The sequence below is a fragment of the Dendrobates tinctorius genome, unplaced genomic scaffold, assembly GCF_039654945.1.
Source record: "Dendrobates tinctorius isolate UK_male_01 unplaced genomic scaffold, ASM3965494v1 ptg000030l, whole genome shotgun sequence".
NCBI lineage: Eukaryota > Metazoa > Chordata > Amphibia > Anura > Dendrobatidae > Dendrobates > Dendrobates tinctorius.
This window is the reverse complement of record NW_027361698.1, coordinates 25,355,843-25,375,320: the sequence shown is the minus strand read 5'-3', so window position 1 is coordinate 25,375,320 and position 19,478 is coordinate 25,355,843. Positions and strand designations below refer to the sequence as shown.

The 19,478-nt window shown below is 48.9% G+C and overlaps 1 protein-coding gene and 2 non-coding genes across 5 annotated transcripts in view; 1 reads left to right on the top strand and 2 right to left on the bottom strand.

The window, feature by feature from the left end:
- Positions 1 to 789: 789 nt before the first annotated feature.
- Positions 790 to 861, bottom strand: TRNAA-UGC (transfer RNA alanine (anticodon UGC)). Its single transcript has one exon. It is a non-coding gene; the product is annotated as a tRNA-Ala (tRNA).
- Positions 862 to 1,182: 321 nt separating this feature from the next.
- Positions 1,183 to 1,254, bottom strand: TRNAA-UGC (transfer RNA alanine (anticodon UGC)). Its single transcript has one exon. It is a non-coding gene; the product is annotated as a tRNA-Ala (tRNA).
- Positions 1,255 to 1,467: 213 nt separating this feature from the next.
- Positions 1,468 to 19,478, top strand: part of SEC24B (SEC24 homolog B, COPII coat complex component) — a 162,302-nt gene continuing 144,291 nt past the window's right edge. Inside the window, exons 1-2 of one of the 3 annotated variants that reach the window (XM_073571976.1) lie at positions 1,468 to 1,639; positions 11,701 to 12,363. In XM_073571976.1, the coding sequence (XP_073428077.1) occupies positions 1,603 to 1,639; positions 11,701 to 12,363 (700 nt within the window). In that variant the 5' untranslated portion in view covers positions 1,468 to 1,602. The remainder of the gene's footprint in view (positions 1,640 to 11,700; positions 12,364 to 19,478) is intronic. The other 2 variants (XM_073571975.1, XM_073571977.1) reach the window with 2 other exon arrangements.

Genomic DNA, 19,478 nt, shown 5'->3' with positions numbered 1-19,478 from the left:
ATATCCTCCAGCCCATAGTCCCGTGCCCATATACCCATCATACATATCTTCCATCCCATAGTCCCGTGCCCATATACCCATCATACATATCTTCCATCCCATAGTCCCGTGCCCATATACCCATCATACGTATCCTCCATCCCATAGTCCCGTGCCCATATACATATCCGCCATCCCATAGTCCGGTGCCCATATACCCATCATACATCCTCCATCCCATAGTCCCGTGCCCATATACCCATCATACGTATCCTCCATCCCATAGTCCCGTGCCCATATACCCATCACACATCCTCCATCCCATAGTCCCATGCCCATATACATATCCGCCATCCCATAGGCCCGTGCCCATATACCCGTCATACACATCCTCCAATCCATAGTCAACCATTATGACATCATAATGAGCGCCGGGGCTTGCAACCTTTGATGACATCAGCGTCGCCATGGCAACCATTGTGACATCATAATGAGGGGTGGGGCTTGATACACACAGACTTTTCCCCCAGTATGTAGATAGGGGCAAAATTGTTTGGTGAATTGGAACGTGCAGGGTTAAAATTTCACTTCACAACATAGCTTAGAACGCTTTCGGGGTCCAGACATGTGACTGTGCCAAGTTTTACATAAAACATGGCTGCTGGCGCAATACTACGGTAAAGAAAGGACGTGTCTGGCATAAATAACGTACACGGGGCTGTGGACAAGACTGACCCACATTAATGTGTGGGAGCCGATGGTGATGGCTGCTACTCACAGGCGATGAATCAACAAAAAAGCAGCATAAAGTGGAGATGCCGGGGATTGAACCCGGGGCCTCATACATGCAAAGCATGCGCTCTACCACTGAGCTACATCCCCGCACGGCTGATGCTGCTCTCCTCAGCGCCGGTGAGGTATCATAGGCACGGCTCCGCCTCTTAGTAACGCTCCATCTCTGTATAACGGCCGGTGCCTCTGTATACGCAATCTTCACAGGAGAGGCGGCGCTGCTTCCCGCAGTTGGACCCAGGCCAGGGACCCATGAGAAACACAGTACTGCGTTCATGTAGGAGGAGCGCGGGAATAATGGACACATAGAAGTGAGCTGTAATCTTACTGCTGACATTTTGTAATCATTAGCAAAAAAAGAAAAATGTTACTCCGTACATACATCTGACGGAAATAAAAAATGGATAACTGTGGAGATGCCGGGGATTGAACCCGGGGCCTCATACATGCAAAGCATGCGCTCTACCACTGAGCTACATCCCCTTCCAACTACTTTCCTGCTCCTCACGCTCTATATGTAGTGATCACAGCCGGTCCAACCCTCTTTCACTGTACGGCGTGTGTGATTGGTGTTTAGAGCTTTCACTACGGGATTTGGCAAAAATAACAGCCACGTATCACCCTCCTCCGGCCGCTGGAGGGCGCACACTCCATACTTCTCAGGTCAGCCTTGTGTAAGGCATGGGCTGACTATGGGTCACATGATGTTTCCGATCGCAGCGAAGTGGCAGCTAGCTCCTCCCATAAGCCGGTGGTTGCGGTGGTGACGGGAGGATCTTGCAGCCCAGGGCTGCTATTAGTGACGAAACAAAAGCGCCAACAGCCGAAGTGATGTCCGCTCCGGGGCCTCCTGCCGCTCAGCACAACGGTGAGTGGGGACGTGTGCGGCTGTTCGTGGCCGGCGCGTACTGCTGACATCACAGCCCGGACCCTGCTGGAGAGCTATAATGGGGGGCTCAGTCATGTGTCCTGTACGTTCCCGACCCTGTGTGGTACCCACTACTGTGCCCAGTGCATCTAACCCTAGTGTGACGTCACTGTGCTCACAGCCGGGCTCCTAGTGTGACGTCACTGTTCTCACAGCCGGGCTCCTAGTGTGACGTCACTGTGCTCCCAGTCGGGCTCCTAGTGTGACGTCACTGTTCTCACAGCCGGGCTCCTAGTGTGACGTCACTGTGCTCCCAGTCGGGCTCCTAGTGTGACGTCAGGGACCTCCCAGCCGGGCTCCTAGTGTTACGTCAGGGACCTCACAGCCGGGCTCCCAGTGTGACGTCACTGTTCTCACAGCCGGGCTCCTAGTGTGACGTCACTGTGCTCACATCCAGGCTCCCAGTGTGACGTCAGGGACCTCACATCCAGGCTCCCAGTGTGACGTCAGGGACCTCACAGCCGGGCTCCCAGTGTGACGTCACTGTGCTCACAGCCGGGCTCCCAGTGTGACGTCAGGGACCTCACAGCCGGGCTCCCAGTGTGACGTCAGGGACCTCACTGCCGGGCTCCCAGTGTGACGTCAGGGACCTCACTGCCGGGCTCCCAGTGTGACGTCAGGGACCTCACTGCCGGGCTCCCAGTGTGACGTCAGGGACCTCACTGCCGGGCTCCCAGTGTGACGTCAGGGACCTCACTGCCGGGCTCCCAGTGTGACGTCAGGGACCTCACTGCCGGGCTCCCAGTGTGACGTCAGGGACCTCACTGCCGGGCTCCCAGTGTGACGTCAGGGACCTCACTGCCGGGCTCCCAGTGTGACGTCAGGGACCTCACTGCCGGGCTCCCAGTGTGACGTCAGGGACCTCACTGCCGGGCTCCCAGTGTGACGTCAGGGACCTCACTGCCGGGCTCCCAGTGTGACGTCAGGGACCTCACTGCCGGGCTCCCAGTGTGACGTCAGGGACCTCACTGCCGGGCTCCCAGTGTGACGTCAGGGACCTCACTGCCGGGCTCCCAGTGTGACGTCAGGGACCTCACTGCCGGGCTCCCAGTGTGACGTCAGGGACCTCACTGCCGGGCTCCCAGTGTGACGTCAGGGACCTCACTGCCGGGCTCCCAGTGTGACGTCAGGGACCTCACTGCCGGGCTCCCAGTGTGACGTCAGGGACCTCACTGCCGGGCTCCCAGTGTGACGTCAGGGACCTCACTGCCGGGCTCCCAGTGTGACGTCAGGGACCTCACTGCCGGGCTCCCAGTGTGACGTCAGGGACCTCACTGCCGGGCTCCCAGTGTGACGTCAGGGACCTCACTGCCGGGCTCCCAGTGTGACGTCAGGGACCTCACTGCCGGGCTCCCAGTGTGACGTCAGGGACCTCACTGCCGGGCTCCCAGTGTGACGTCAGGGACCTCACTGCCGGGCTCCCAGTGTGACGTCAGGGACCTCACTGCCGGGCTCCCAGTGTGACGTCAGGGACCTCACTGCCGGGCTCCCAGTGTGACGTCAGGGACCTCACTGCCGGGCTCCCAGTGTGACGTCAGGGACCTCACTGCCGGGCTCCCATTGTGACGTCACTGTGCTCACAGCCGGGCTCCCAGTGTGACGTCAGGGACCTCACAGCCGGGCTCCCAGTGTGACGTCAGGGACCTCACTGCCGGGCTCCCAGTGTGACGTCAGGGACCTCACTGCCGGGCTCCCAGTGTGACGTCAGGGACCTCACTGCCGGGCTCCCAGTGTGACGTCAGGGACCTCACTGCCGGGCTCCCAGTGTGACGTCAGGGACCTCACTGCCGGGCTCCCAGTGTGACGTCAGGGACCTCACTGCCGGGCTCCCAGTGTGACGTCAGGGACCTCACTGCCGGGCTCCCAGTGTGACGTCAGGGACCTCACTGCCGGGCTCCCAGTGTGACGTCAGGGACCTCACTGCCGGGCTCCCATTGTGACGTCACTGTGCTCACAGCCGGGCTCCCAGTGTGACGTCAGGGACCTCACAGCCGGGCTCCCAGTGTGACGTCAGGGACCTCACAGCCGGGCTCCCAGTGTGACGTCACTGTGCTCACAGCCGGGCTCCCAGTGTGACGTCAGGGACCTCACTGCCGGGCTCCCAGTGTGACGTCAGGGACCTCACTGCCGGGCTCCCAGTGTGACGTCAGGGACCTCACTGCCGGGCTCCCAGTGTGACGTCAGGGACCTCACTGCCGGGCTCCCAGTGTGACGTCAGGGACCTCACTGCCGGGCTCCCAGTGTGACGTCAGGGACCTCACTGCCGGGCTCCCAGTGTGACGTCAGGGACCTCACTGCCGGGCTCCCAGTGTGACGTCACTGTGCTCACAGCCGGGCTCCCAGTGTGACGTCAGGGACCTCACTGCCGGGCTCCCAGTGTGACGTCACTGTGCTCACAGCCGGGCTCCCAGTGTGACGTCAGGGACCTCACAGCCGGGCTCCCAGTGTGACATCACTGTGCTCACAGCCGGGCTCCCAGTGTGACATCAGGGACCTCACTGCCGGGCTCCCAGTGTGACGTCAGGGACCTCACTGCCGGGCTCCCAGTGTGACGTCAGGGACCTCACTGCCGGGCTCCCAGTGTGACGTCACTGTGCTCACAGCCGGGCTCCCAGTGTGACGTCAGGGACCTCACAGCCGGGCTCCCAGTGTGACGTCAGGGACCTCACTGCCGGGCTCCCAGTGTGACGTCAGGGACCTCACTGCCGGGCTCCCAGTGTGACGTCAGGGACCTCACTGCCGGGCTCCCAGTGTGACGTCAGGGACCTCACTGCCGGGCTCCCAGTGTGACGTCAGGGACCTCACTGCCGGGCTCCCAGTGTGACGTCAGGGACCTCACTGCCGGGCTCCCAGTGTGACGTCAGGGACCTCACTGCCGGGCTCCCAGTGTGACGTCAGGGACCTCACTGCCGGGCTCCCAGTGTGACGTCAGGGACCTCACTGCCGGGCTCCCAGTGTGACGTCAGGGACCTCACTGCCGGGCTCCCAGTGTGACGTCAGGGACCTCACTGCCGGGCTCCCAGTGTGACGTCAGGGACCTCACTGCCGGGCTCCCAGTGTGACGTCAGGGACCTCACTGCCGGGCTCCCAGTGTGACGTCAGGGACCTCACTGCCGGGCTCCCAGTGTGACGTCAGGGACCTCACTGCCGGGCTCCCAGTGTGACGTCAGGGACCTCACTGCCGGGCTCCCAGTGTGACGTCAGGGACCTCACTGCCGGGCTCCCAGTGTGACGTCACTGTGCTCACAGCCGGGCTCCCAGTGTGACGTCAGGGACCTCACAGCCGGGCTCCCAGTGTGACGTCACTGTGCTCACAGCCGGGCTCCCAGTGTGACGTCAGGGACCTCACTGCCGGGCTCCTAGTGTGACGTCAGGATCCTCACTGCCGGGCTCCTAGTGTGACGTCGCTGTGCTCGCGGCCGGGCTCCCATTGTGACGTCGCTGTGCTCGCGGCCGGGCTCCCATTGTGACGTCGCTGTGCTCGCGGCCGGGCTCCCATTGTGACGTCGCTGTGCTCGCGGGCGGGCTCCTAGTGTGACGTCACTGAGCTCACCAGGGCTGTGGAGTCGGTAAGCCACAGTTGCGACTCCAACTCCTGGATTTTATCAGACTCCGACTCCTTCATAAATGGCCAATTCATAACAACAAATTTACTGTTGTAAAATATTAAACATCGTGCTTATTCAGTTTCTCACCATCATATAAGTAATCAGACCACTTAGAGCAAAAACTACATTTATTAGAATACAATTAGAATATAGCAAATAACTTTTATAAACTTTTCTAAACTGTAAGTAAATATGCAATAAACACTTTTATGCAGTTAATAAGAAGAAATCTATAAATTTGTCCTCAGAAAAAGTATTGCCTCTGTCAGATCCTCCTTCATGGATGCCCTCAAATCTGATCTAATTATTTTGAGAGCAGAGAACAACCTCTCTACACTAACTTGTGTTGGTGGCAAAGCAGTAACCACTCGGGCAACATCTCTGACAATGTCAGGATACAGAGGAATCGCTTGTTGCACTGTTAGTTTTGATGAACGGTCAAATTTCTCAATTTCTCTTAGTGCACATGAAAAATTCTGCTGAAATGTACTGGCTGTGTTCCTTGATGGGGATGACTCTTCTTCTATGCGGGAACGCTTTGCACGGTCCTTGTGATCCAAATATATTTCGAAATTTAAATTCTTCATCAGTTGATGATGAGGGTGAAGATGTGGCAGGACGACCAAATTCTTCTTGTTCCTCCTGACTGTTCTGCAACCCTTTCATCCTTACTGCTATTTCAAACAGAGCTTCTTTTCCTTTACTTAGCTGTTGATCATCTAGAAGAATCCGATGCATTGGGTCTACATAAACAGCTGCCAAAAGAATGTTATTTTGTAATAGTAGCTCCTCTCTCCGTTTCATTGATGTAGCAATGCCACTTGCAATTAACCCTCCTCTTTGGGACAGGCGAAACATCAGGTTCTTCCACTCCTTTGAGAAAATACCTGGAGTTAAGTCCTCTGCTTGTAATTTTTTAGTCACTGTAAATGGGTGCTCTAGCAATTTTTCCAGCTCAGTCACCTGATTCCACTGACTTTCATTTAGCGTCAGTTGAGGGTTAGCCATGTCTACAAGAAAGGTTTTCAGTTCAACCAAGCGCTGAATCATTAAGTAAGTACTGCCCCATCGTGTGGCTTGATCAATAATTGCCCCTTTTCCAGCACGTCTCTTCAAAATTGAGTCAACTTTAGGGGTTCTGGCAACAGTAGCCAATTTTCTCACCTTGCCAATCAGTGCAGCAGCATGTCCTTCTTGCAGACTGTCTCTTATAGCCAGCTGTAGCGTATGCACAACACAGCGCATGTGATGAATGAAAGAACATATTGACACAGTTTCAACAAGATCATCTAAACTATCATGTTGCTGTTCATCTGAAGCAACTTCAGTTTGCTCCTCAGTTACAATACTGTGTTCCTCTATTTCAAACATTTCTGTGTCTGTGGACCCAGAATGTTCTTCTAGCTTCTGGTCACCATCATTACTCTCATTCATTAGCTTAATAGTGCTTATCGTATTTGAAGCATTGTCAGTTACGACAGAAAGAACTTGCTCTTTTTTAAGTTCATAGTCTTGCAGAACCTTTTCCACCAAGACCTGGAGAAACTCACTGGTGTGATGAGCTTTGGTGTCTTTTACTGCCAATGTCTTGGTAACTATTTCATTTTTGTCACAAACAAATCGGACATTGATGGCAAAATAGTTCACTCTGTGACTTGTGCAGGCATCCATTTTAAGAAACAGAAAGCGTCCCTTGAGTTTTTTTAAGTTCTTCCTTTTGTTTAAAAGCTTCTTCGATTACTAATTTTCTAATACTCTCTCTCTCCAGAGAAACACCAAGCTTGCGGGCCATTTCCCCATTCAGACACATAGAAGCTGGTCGTGGAAATAATGAAATAGGCACACTATCCTTTACAACAAGCTCTATGATCTGTTTTTTAAATGTATCTACTGTCATTGTCACAGTAACTTTGTCACTGACAAAATATCTTGCAACTGATGGCTGCAAAGTTCTCTGCTCCTTTGTTTGGCTGGAAGAGCTGGGCACTGGTTCATTGGTTTGGATGCAGTCTTTCTCATCCACTGCTTTCAGTACTTCTGGATGAAAGCGCTGTAAATGTCTCTTTAGATTAGAAGCTCTGGTAGGAGCATTTTTATCTTTGCCTGAATATGCACTCATCTTGGCTTCACAGCATTTGTTTTCGTCTGGATCATTTGTCATACACTGACAGACATAATGTTTTCTATCTTGAGTGATGGTGAAATGTTCAAATACAGCTGATTTAATGTGATGCTTCTTTGACATTCTCAGGTTTTTAATTCTGCATTCACAATCCAAATGACAATTGTTTTTCCTTAAAACAATTGTACAAAATTATTGCCAGGTTGTACAACTGATATAGTGGTCAGTAATACTGTTGTTATTCCTCATGTACTCACAGTTAACTGATGCAAAGTTTGTTGAAAGGATAATACTTCTTACAGTCTTCCTCTTCTGAGTAGCAGGCAGCTGTGAGATGCTTGGAAGACGCACACCTAGTATGATCTAGTCTAGAGGAGGAGCTTTACTACTAAGAATTTGCAACACGTTTTCACTTTCAGTTTCATACATTTTAAGTAGGGGGGTTGGGGCAGCATGAGGTTAACCAAGTATAAGATTAGATAAGGGCAGTGGAGAACAGTGACACACAAGAAGTAAGAAATGTCTCTATCTCCAGCAGAACTGCTTATCACTGTTGTTCATAGTTTGATAGAACATATATATTTGAGTAACATTTATAAAATTCATATGAAAGTTCAATTATGAAATATTAATACATTTTTTTTTTAAAAACTGGAGTCGGTACATTTCTACCGACTCCGACTCCAACCAAAACTAACTCCGACTCCACGACTCCGACTCCACAGCCCTGGAGCTCACAGCCGGGCTCCTAGTGTGACGTCACTGTGCTCACAGCCAGGCTCCTAATATGACGTCTGGGACCTCACAGCCGGGCTCCTAGTGTGACGTCACTGTGCTCACAGCAGGCTCCTAGTATGACGTAAGGGTCCTCACAGCCGGGCTCCTGGTGTGACGTCAGGGACCTCACAGCCGGGCTCCTGGTGTGACGTCAGGGACCTCACAGCCGGGCTCCTGGTGTGACGTCAGGGACCTCACAGCCGGGCTCCTGGTGTGACGTCAGGGACCTCACAGCCGGGCTCCTGGTGTGACGTCAGGGACCTCACAGCCGGGCTCCTGGTGTGACGTCAGGGACCTCACAGCCGGGCTCCTGGTGTGACGTCAGGGACCTCACAGCCGGGCTCCTGGTGTGACGTCAGGGACCTCACAGCCGGGCTCCTGGTGTGACGTCAGGGACCTCACAGCCGGGCTCCTGGTGTGACGTCAGGGACCTCACAGCCGGGCTCCTGGTGTGACGTCAGGGACCTCACAGCCGGGCTCCTGGTGTGACGTCAGGGACCTCACAGCCGGGCTCCTGGTGTGACGTCAGGGACCTCACAGCCGGGCTCCTGGTGTGACGTCAGGGACCTCACAGCCGGGCTCCTGGTGTGACGTCAGGGACCTCACAGCCGGGCTCCTGGTGTGACGTCAGGGACCTCACAGCCGGGCTCCTGGTGTGACGTCAGGGACCTCACAGCCGGGCTCCTGGTGTGACGTCAGGGACCTCACAGCCGGGCTCCTGGTGTGACGTCAGGGACCTCACAGCCGGGCTCCTGGTGTGACGTCAGGGACCTCACAGCCGGGCTCCTGGTGTGACGTCAGGGACCTCACAGCCGGGCTCCTGGTGTGACGTCAGGGACCTCACAGCCGGGCTCCTGGTGTGACGTCAGGGACCTCACAGCCGGGCTCCTGGTGTGACGTCAGGGACCTCACAGCCGGGCTCCTGGTGTGACGTCAGGGACCTCACAGCCGGGCTCCTGGTGTGACGTCAGGGACCTCACAGCCGGGCTCCTGGTGTGACGTCAGGGACCTCACAGCCGGGCTCCTGGTGTGACGTCAGGGACCTCACAGCCGGGCTCCTGGTGTGACGTCAGGGACCTCACAGCCGGGCTCCTGGTGTGACGTCAGGGACCTCACAGCCGGGCTCCTGGTGTGACGTCAGGGACCTCACAGCCGGGCTCCTGGTGTGACGTCAGGGACCTCACAGCCGGGCTCCTGGTGTGACGTCAGGGACCTCACAGCCGGGCTCCCGGTGTGACGTCAGGGACCTCACAGCCGGGCTCCCGGTGTGACGTCAGGGACCTCACAGCCGGGCTCCCGGTGTGACGTCAGGGACCTCACAGCCGGGCTCCCGGTGTGACGTCAGGGACCTCACAGCCGGGCTCCCGGTGTGACGTCAGGGACCTCACAGCCGGGCTCCCGGTGTGACGTCAGGGACCTCACAGCCGGGCTCCCGGTGTGACGTCAGGGACCTCACAGCCGGGCTCCCGGTGTGACGTCAGGGACCTCACAGCCGGGCTCCCGGTGTGACGTCAGGGACCTCACAGCATTCTGGATTTGGAGCTCCTTTTGTTCTTGGTGGGCCTGTTTATTAGCATTGTTAGGTCTGTCGTTCTCCGATGGGCTTCCATATGTGACTACTTGGCTCTTGGACTTCTCGCTTTACCCATTTTGGGTGAATACTAGCTATCTTTGGGAAATGAGAGTAAAATCCCCCCGTTTACTCCATATAACTGTGGTGTACAGCAGGCGGGACATTCTGGGACGTCGTAGTGAGTACTGGGTGTATTATGGGGGTCTTGGAGTCCTGTCTGGATTTCAGCGAATAGTGGTGCTATGTGACAGGTGGGATTTTGTAGTAGACAGAATTATTAGACTATAAGGCCTCATTCAGACCTCTGATTTTTGTTCTACAGACCTATTTCCATCAGTGTTTGGTCAGTTTTATAATCAGTGATTCCTCAATGTTTCTGACATGATGGCGATTTCCTAATCTGTTTGTATCAGTCACTGGAGTTCTGACAGCTCCCGGACACTAGGATGGCAGCTGTTTGCGGGCTGAGTTTTTCTTGGGCGCGCTGATATGAATGGACTAGTTTGTTCCATGGCTCAGATTAAAATCGGACTTTTGTTCATAATTTTTTTTTCTTTGACACTTGGTCCCCCAAATAACGATTGATTTTATATATATATAATATATATACCGTATAAACTATATTGGGTGTGTTTTGAAACAAAGATGTCTAAATGAGGCCTAATTCTAAGCTCACACTGAGGTTTTGTGTTTTTTTAAACAAATTTTTGGAGTAAATTCAAAACAATTTTCCTTAAAAGCAGCTATGAAAGTGCTCGGAGAACTCTTTCCTATTCAATTCTACAAGAGATCCACTTTGTTTTTTATATGTGGAAGTGTTTTGTTTTTGTTTTTTCTCTCTTGTGGTTTTAAAAAAATGCATGGTTTTTTTTTTTTTTGTTTGTTTTTTTTCCCTCTGTGGGGCCAATAATTTTCTGGGCAGGTAGTTAGTAACTGCATGGTATGCCGTGCCGCTCCTTCTGGGGATGTCCTGTGATGTCATGTCAACAGAGGAGTTCCTTTTCTTCCGATCTGCTCTGTTGATGGGGCGTCATGTTGATTGGCAGCCGGCTCCCTGTCAGGTTACAGAGTTTATTATATTTTATGGAGAAGGGATTGGGAGTGAGGCACAAGGTGAAGAAAAGGTTAAAACACTGAAAGATTGAACTAAGCTTTCTCAGTAGTCTTGAGCTGGATTCACATCTAGACAGCTCAGTACTGCTGTCTAACTTCCTCCATGCTACTGCTTTTCTCAGTATGCTACTGAAGGATAAGGTGCAGGTTTCCATTAGGATGCTGTGCTCTCTATGGCAGAACAGGACACCTTATTCTGAGTTATGACATGAAAGTATACTGTAGTTACCCTTTAAGACCCCCATACTCCTGGGATAAGTCATCCAAACCCAGGAATATCTAATGTGTATGGGGCTTCCTCACTGTCTCCAGACACATGATACTGGGGGAAAGATGGGTCAGGTTTATTGAATTTCCTGCACTCCCGAGAGAGAGGCGTCTGCTAGATGGGACTGGCGGTGGCTTACTCCACTTCTCATATTGCACATACATACACGCTCAGCTGAGCTGACGCTCTTGTGTAGGGGAAATTGGGAACCTTTAGATTATGACCCGATGATTAATCCACTGTGCACAATTATTGTACAAAAAAGCTACATGTGTAAACTTCATACTAGGCTGGTTTCACATGTCCGGTGGAAGGTAGTGACTCGCTGGTCGGACAAGACTACGTACTGGAGGAAAAGAGTCTGCGCCTTCACTTTCTTTGTAAATGGTGTGGAGGTCTGCTTCCAACACCACGACATTTTTCTGTATTTTTGTACATTGTTGTGTCTGCTTGTGGAAATTCCTTCTAAAGTAGGATTCTCGAGACTACCACATATTATATCTTTTCCTGAGTGTAATAATATTGTCCTCTTTATTTTAGGCCCAGCGCCACCTCAGCCTCCACATGGATACAGACTCTATCCGTCCGCTAGCAGCACTCCAGCATTCTACTCCCAAGTGCCGAGTAAAGTTACTCCCACCCACATAAATAACCAGTATGGGTTTGATTATCACTCAAACTATGCAGCTCCACCGCAGACCACCAATATCCCACCCCTCCAAAACAACCATGTAAACACAAGTCAAGGTTCCCATCAGTTCTATCATGAACGTTCTCAAAGTGCTTGTGGTCCAGTATCGCGAGAAGAGCACCAGCTTGTAGCTCCTCCTGTGCAACCATGTCCCGCTTTCACTGGTGATGGTGACTACAATTATTCATATTCCGCCACCTCATCCTATCCTCCTCAGGGATTATCCACTCATTCCAGTCACTACTCTGCACCCGTGACATCCAGTCCTTTATATCAAGGGGCACCATACTCCTCCATGCCTGCAAGCAGTCAGTATGGACAAGTGATCCCTACCCATGGCCTTCAGACTGGCACGCCGGTGACTAGTAATACACAGAGACTGCCACCAACTTCTCAGCCTCACGTACTTCATCAAGATTTGCACAACCAAAGTGCACCACGTGTTCCAGTCTCTGATCATCACAGTGCTCATGGTGGCCACGTGGCTACTAACCATCAACAAGCCAGTGCAGGTAAGATGGTGTCCATATGCCACTATGGTGTCCATATGTAGACTATGGAAGTCTACAATACATGTCCTTTGTGTTAGCCTGTAAACATCAGCATAGCTCATACATGAATATGAAATCCACCAGGGCTACCTAAGTTAGATTTTGGATGTATGGTATAGGCAATCTCAAGCCCCCCATACACTTTAGATGGTTGCTCCCTTCTGTATTCTCTATGAAAGAGCTGCTGACAGACACATCTGAATGTGGCTAACCTCAGGGAGGACAAAGTGATCAGCAATCTGAAATCGGACATGTCGGCTACTTAATTCCCCCGATATTCATCAGTCCGGAGTACCAATACTCGTTACACTGTTGGCCGAATCTGTCGATGTCATTGGGTTCGGCTGACACTGGTTTAATGGGGGGCTTCAGTGCCAATGGCTATGATCATATTACTGCTCAGTACAACCTCAAGGGAGCATGGTACCCATAAATCTCTAGGGGGGCTTTGCCTCTTATTTTTATGCAGAGGTTTACTTTCAATGTTTGCTCTATCTGATGCCATATTACATAGTTATTCCATGGGGACCCAGGTCTTATAGTAGTGACCAGTTCTCCAATGTGAAGACTGCAAGCTGCAGGGACTTTCTCTCTGGGTCTTCCTTAAACATCGCCATAGGAAACAAGAAATAATTCGTGCGGATTCTTCCTACTTGGCAATTAAAATCTTTTTTATTATATCCTCTTTAAAAAATATTCTATTTAGCTGAAATCCTTGTTATACACTGGGGGATCAGAAAAAAAGGGGCACACTGATGCTTTATGCGTGCAGGCAACGCGTTTCGACCTCCTTAGGTCTTCTCCTTATGTCTTCTAGGTCCTAGAAGAAGACCTAAGGAGGTTGAAACGCGTTGCCTGCACGCATAAAGCATCAATGCTCCCCTTTTGTTCCTTGGGGGGTCTAGTTTCCAAAATGGCGTCACTTGTGGGGGGTATCCACTGTTCAAGCACATGGCGTCTGATCTCAATTCCAGCCAATTTTGCGTTGAAAAAGTCAAACGGCGCTCCTTCCCTTCCGTGCTGTGCCATTCACCCAAACAGTGGTTTCCCCCCCACATATGGGGTATCAGCGTACTCATCAGGGCTGTGGAGTCGGTAAGCCAAACCTGCGACTCCGACTCCTCAATTTCCCTTACTCCGACTCCACGACTCCGACTCCCACACATATTGCTTATATTTAAGTGAAAAATTTATTGTAGTACAATGTGAACCTCAGACATTTAATCATTTTTATGATCCAATAATCAAGATATTTAGATAGAACAGAATATATATTGGTGTACTACCCGGTTTTCATTCTTTTTGGTACAGATACGATTTGGATAGACAGATATGGATAAATGGATAGAGCAGATTTCTAATCTGCTTTTGCTATTGAAAACATTATCTATGAGCTCAAAAACCTTTCAGGTGATGCAGTTTTTTTAAAAAGATGATCAGCTTTTGCAGCTGAAAAACGTATCCTCAAAAAACACAGGAAAAACGCTGTGTGTGAATGTAGCCTTAGATCAGGAATATAACAGCCATTTATAGGACATTTCATAACTTTCCCAAACTCCTATGAAAAAATATTCAGCACATCCTGCATTGAATTACTGTACCCAATTTATTATATATTTTAGGAGTCCGAGTCGGTCCATTTTATACCGACTCCAACTCCACCAAAATGAGCACCGACTCCGACTCCACGACTCCGACTCCACAGCCCTGGTACTCATGACAAATTGCACAATAACTTTTGGGGTCCAATTTCTCCTGTTAACCTTGCTAAATAAAAAAAATTGAACCTGAAGTAATTTGTTTGTGAAAAAATGTCATGTTAATTTTTTTTTTTTTAAACATTCATAGTAACATAGTTTTGAAGGCTGAAGGAAGACCTTATGTCCATCTAGTTCAGCCTATTTTTAGTGCCGCTGTTCTGCATAGTTGATCCTGGGGAAGGTAAAACACCCACAGAGTAGAAGCCAATTTTCTCCATAGGGAAAAAAGTTCCTTCCCCTATGCTGGGTCAACCATCTACCTATAATATTCTGTTATTCGTAACCTTCTATACTGTTACTCACAAGAAAAGCATCCATTCCTTTCTTAAATTCATTCAGTGAGTTGGCCATCACCACTTCCTCAGGAAGAGAATTCCAGAGCCTCACTGCTCTTACCGTGAAGAACCCTCTTCTATGCTGTTGCAGAAATTGTCTTTCCTCCAAACGAAGAGAATGCCCCATTGTTCTTGTCACAGTCCTTGGTACAAACAGTTCATTGGAGAGATCTCTGTATTGCCCTCTGATATACTTGTACATATATATTAGGTGTCCCCTAAGTCTTCTCTTTTCTAGAGTAAATAGACCTAATTTTGATAACCTTTCTGGGTATTGTAGTGAACCAACTCCATTTATCATTTTAGTAGCCCGCCTTTGAACCCTTTCAAGTTCAGTAATGTCTTTCTTGAGCACCGGCGTCCAAAATTGCACACAATACTCCAAGTGTGGTCTGACGAGTGATTTGTACAGAGGGAGAATTATGTTTTCATCTCGTGTCCCCAGACCTCTTCTAATGCATCCCATGACCCTATTTGCTTTGGTGGCAGCTGCCTGACACTGGGCACTCCAATTTAGCTTCTTATTGACTAAGATGCCCAAGTCTTTTTCCATGTCTGATTTCCCCAGCAGTTTCCCATTTAGTAAGTAATTGTAGCATCTGTTTCTCCTTCCCATGTGCATGACCTTACACTTATCTGTGTTAAACCTCATTTGCCATTTTCAGCCCAATTCTCCAAGTTACTCAAATCTGTCTGTAGTTGCAAACTGTCCTCCTTTGTGTTAACTACTTTACATAGTTTTGTATCATCTGCAAATACTGATATTTCACTGTGTAAGCCACCCACTAGATCATTAATAAATATATTAAATAGTAGGGGGCCCAATACAGAACCCTGTGGTACCCCAATAGTAACCCTGGCCCAATCTAAGTATGCCCCATTAATAACCACTCTTTGTTTTCTATCACTAAGCCAGCTACCTACCCATCTACACACATTTTCCCCTAGCCCAAGCTTTCTCATCTTACTTACCAATCTTTTATGTGAGACAGTGTCAAATGCTTTAGAGAAGTCGAGATAAATGACATCCAATGATTCTCCTTGGTCCATTTGAGAGCTTACATCCTCATAGAAGCTGATCAGGTTAGTCTGACAGGAGCGATCCTTCATAAATCCATGTTGATATGGAGTTAAACATTTATTAACATTGAGATATTCCATAATGGTATCCCTTAGAAACCCTTCAAAAATTTTACCCACAACAGATGTTAAGCTTACCGGCCTATAGTTTCCAGGTTCCCTTTTACACCCCTTTTTGAATATTGGTACCACATTTGCTTGCCGCCAGTCGAAAGGAACAGACCCTGTTTCTATAGAGTCTTTAAACAAATAGAGGCCTGTCTATCACATTACTTAACTCCCTTAATACCCGAGGGTGAATGCCATCAGGGCCTGGTGATTTGTCAATTTTAATCTTACTAAGGCGGTTCTGCACTCCTTCCTGGGTTAGGCAGGTAATACTTAATGGGGATTTTACATTATCACTCTGCATTTCCCCTGGCAAATCCTTTTCCTGTGTGAACACTGTTGAGAAAAAAGTATTTAAAACATTTGCTTTTCCCACATCGCTCTCTATGATTTCACCCTCATTGTTCTTTAAAGGGCCGACACCATCAATTTTAATCATTTTACTGTTTATATAATTAAAGAATAGTTTGGGGTTTGTTTTACTTTCCTTAACAATGAGTCTCTCAGATTCCACTTTTGCTAAATGTATTTGTTTTTTACACATTTTATTTTTTTCTCTAGAACTTTTTAGTGCTTCTTCATTGCTTTCTTGTTTTAGCTTCCTAAATGCCTTGTTCTTGTTATTTATTGCCCTTTTTACATCCTTATTAGCCACATTGGTGTTCTCCTGTTCCTAGCCCTTTTATTTCTGTACGGTATGGCTAGCTCGCAGTGGGTGTGTAAAGCTGATTTAAATATTTCCCATTTATTTTCTGTGCTCCTATTTTTGAGGACATTATCCCAATCAATTCGGCGAAGGTCCTCTCTAAGCTGATCAAACTTTGCTTTCCTGAAATTCAGCATTTTTGTAACCCCCTTCCAGGGCACCTTACTGAAGGACAAGTGGAATTGTATTATATTGTGGTCACTGTTCCCTAGGTGCCCATCGATTCGTACTTCTGCTATTCTATCTGGCCTGTTGCAAAAATTCCTGTGAAGCACCTGAAGGGTTACTTCTTGAATGTGGTTTTGAGAGCACCTTGAGGGGTGCAGTTTTTAGAATGTTGTCACTTTAGAGTATTTTCTGTCATACAGACCCCTCAAAGTGGCTTCAAATATGATATGGTCCCTTTAAAAAAAAAAAAAAAATTTGGTGTTGTAAAAATGAGAAATCGCTGGTCAACTTTTAACCCTTAACTTCCTAACAAAAAAAAAAAAAATGTTGGTTCCAAAGTTGTGCTGATGTAAAGTAGACATGTGGGAAATGTTACTTAAGTATTTTGTGTGCCATATCTCTATGATTTAAGGGCATGAAAATTCAAAGTTGGAAAATTGCGAAATGTTAAACATTTTCGCCAAATTTCCGTTTTTTTTAAATAAACGCACGTTATATCAAAGAAATTTTACCACTAACATGAAGTATAATATGTCACAAGAAAACAATGTCAGAATCACCGGGATCCATGGAAGCGTTCTAGAGTTATTACTTCATAAAGGGACAGTGGTCAGAATTGTAAAAATCGGCCCGGTCATTAACGTGCAAACCACCCTTGGGGGTAAAGGGGCTAAGGCATGAGCCCTTTCCCTAAAGTTGGGTTCTCTGTATTTTTGCACAAAAAAATAAATATATATATATGCAGCTCTAGCAAAAATTAAGAGACCACTGCACAGTTTTATAAAAATCAGCTTCTCTACATGTCTGGCAGCCATTCCATTCCAGTGTCAGTTGAATTCCAACCAGAGTACACCTCATTCTACTTAATGTGGTTCTGATTAGGTGATCACCTGAACCATATCTTATTTAACGACGGAAAGTATAAGGGTATGTGCACACAGTGCGGATTCTGCTGCGGTTCCGCAGCGTTTCTGCAGCTGCGGGTCCGCAGCAGATCCTGCTGTGTTGTGCAGTACCTTTATTTCCTATGGAAATTAAAAAACGCAGTGCACATGCTGCGTTTTTTTTACATGCGGTTTACAATCCGCAGCATGTCAATTGTTTGGTGCAGAAACGCTGCAGGTTTACACCTCATCCATTATGAGGTGTAAAACCGCAGATAAACAGCAGGACTTTTGTCCTGCGGATTTACCTGCGGTTTTCTCTCCAAAATCCGCACACCAAAAAACTACGTGTGCACATAGCCTAAAAACCCTGCTGTGGTGTCCACAATCCTCTTGCAATAGGACAAGTTGAATGGCAAAACAAGTGCTAGTAATATCCTAAAAGTAATAGGAATGAAAAAATAACTTTTAGGCTGTGTGCCCACGATGCGATTTTTAAGCGTTTTTGCCGCGAAAACGTTTTAAAAAAACTCGTACAGAACGCCCCCCATGCATTCCTATGGCATTCCGCACATGCTGTGCTAATGCTGCGCTTTTTTCTGCGGTGGAATCGCATCGCGGAAAAAACCGAAGCATGCTCATTCTTTTTGCGGAATAGCAAAGAATTGCTGCGATTCCGCACCATAGGAATGCATGAGAACCGCTTACTTCCCGCATGTGGCTGTGCCCACCATGCGCAAAGTTAAGCGTCTCATGTGTGGATGGTACCCACGGTGTGGAGGAGAGGAGACTGTCCTCCAGGCCCTGGGTACCATACCCCTGTAAAAAAAAATAAATAAAAAATCGGGGTATATTTACCTTCCGGCGTCACGCGCAGCGTTCCCAGTAATGCCTTACGGCAAGGACCTGTGATGACGTAGTCTCGCGTTACTCTAGCGGTCTCGTGAGATCGCTATAGCAACGCGAGACCAACATCATCGCTGGGAATGGGAGCGTCGCTGAGGCTGCGCGGGACGTCGGAAGGTAAATATACCCCAATTTTTTATTTTTTTTATCATTTTTAACATTCTGTCTTTTATTATTGATGCTGCATAGGCAGCCTCAATAGTAAAAAGTTGGTCACACTTGTCAAACACTATGTTTGACGAGTGTGACCAACCTGTTAATCACTTTCCAAGCGATACTTTAGATTGCTTGAAAAGTGCTTGAATTCCGCACACGAAAATCGCGGAAAAAACGCAAACATAATCGCGGGAAAAAACGCGCGTTTTCTGGGAAGGTGTCCGGTTTAAAACGCTACGTGGGCACATAGCCTCAACCATGCCAAAGGAGTTGAAAAGAAAAGTCTTTAGTGAGGAAAAGGGCTCAATTCTGGCTTTACTAGCAGAGCGATACAGTGAGTGTCATGTTGCCTCCATCCTTAAAATTTCTAAGATGGCAGTCCATTACAACAAGGTCAAGCAGCAGACATTGGGGTCAACAAAGCTACAGATTGGCAGAGCGCGAACGCGACTCTCCACGGACCGGGATGACCGTCTTCTTATTTGAATGTCATTCAGCAACCGCAGAATGACATCAAGTCAAATGGAATGGCAAATGGCAGCTGGGGTGAAGTGCACAGCAAGAACAGTTCGTAACAGGCTCCTAGAGGCAGGGCTCAAGTCATGTAAAGGTAGAAAAAAGCCATCTATGAGAAGCAAAGGAGAGCCAGGCTGAAGCTTGCCAAAGACCATAAGGATTGGACCATAGAGGACTGGAGTAAGGTAATCTCTGATAAGTCTAAACTTCAGCTTTGCCCAACAACTGGTCGTCTAATGGATAGATGGAGACCTGGAGAGGTGCACAAGTCACAGTGTCTTGCACCCACTGTGAAATTTGGTGGAGGATCGGTGATGATCTGGGGATGCTGGAATTGGGCAGGTTAATCTTTGCAAAGGACATGTGAATCAAGCCGCTTACAAGGTTATCCTGGAAAAACAGTTGATTCCTTCTGCTCAGGCAATGTTCCCCAACTCTGAGGACTGTTTTTTCCAGC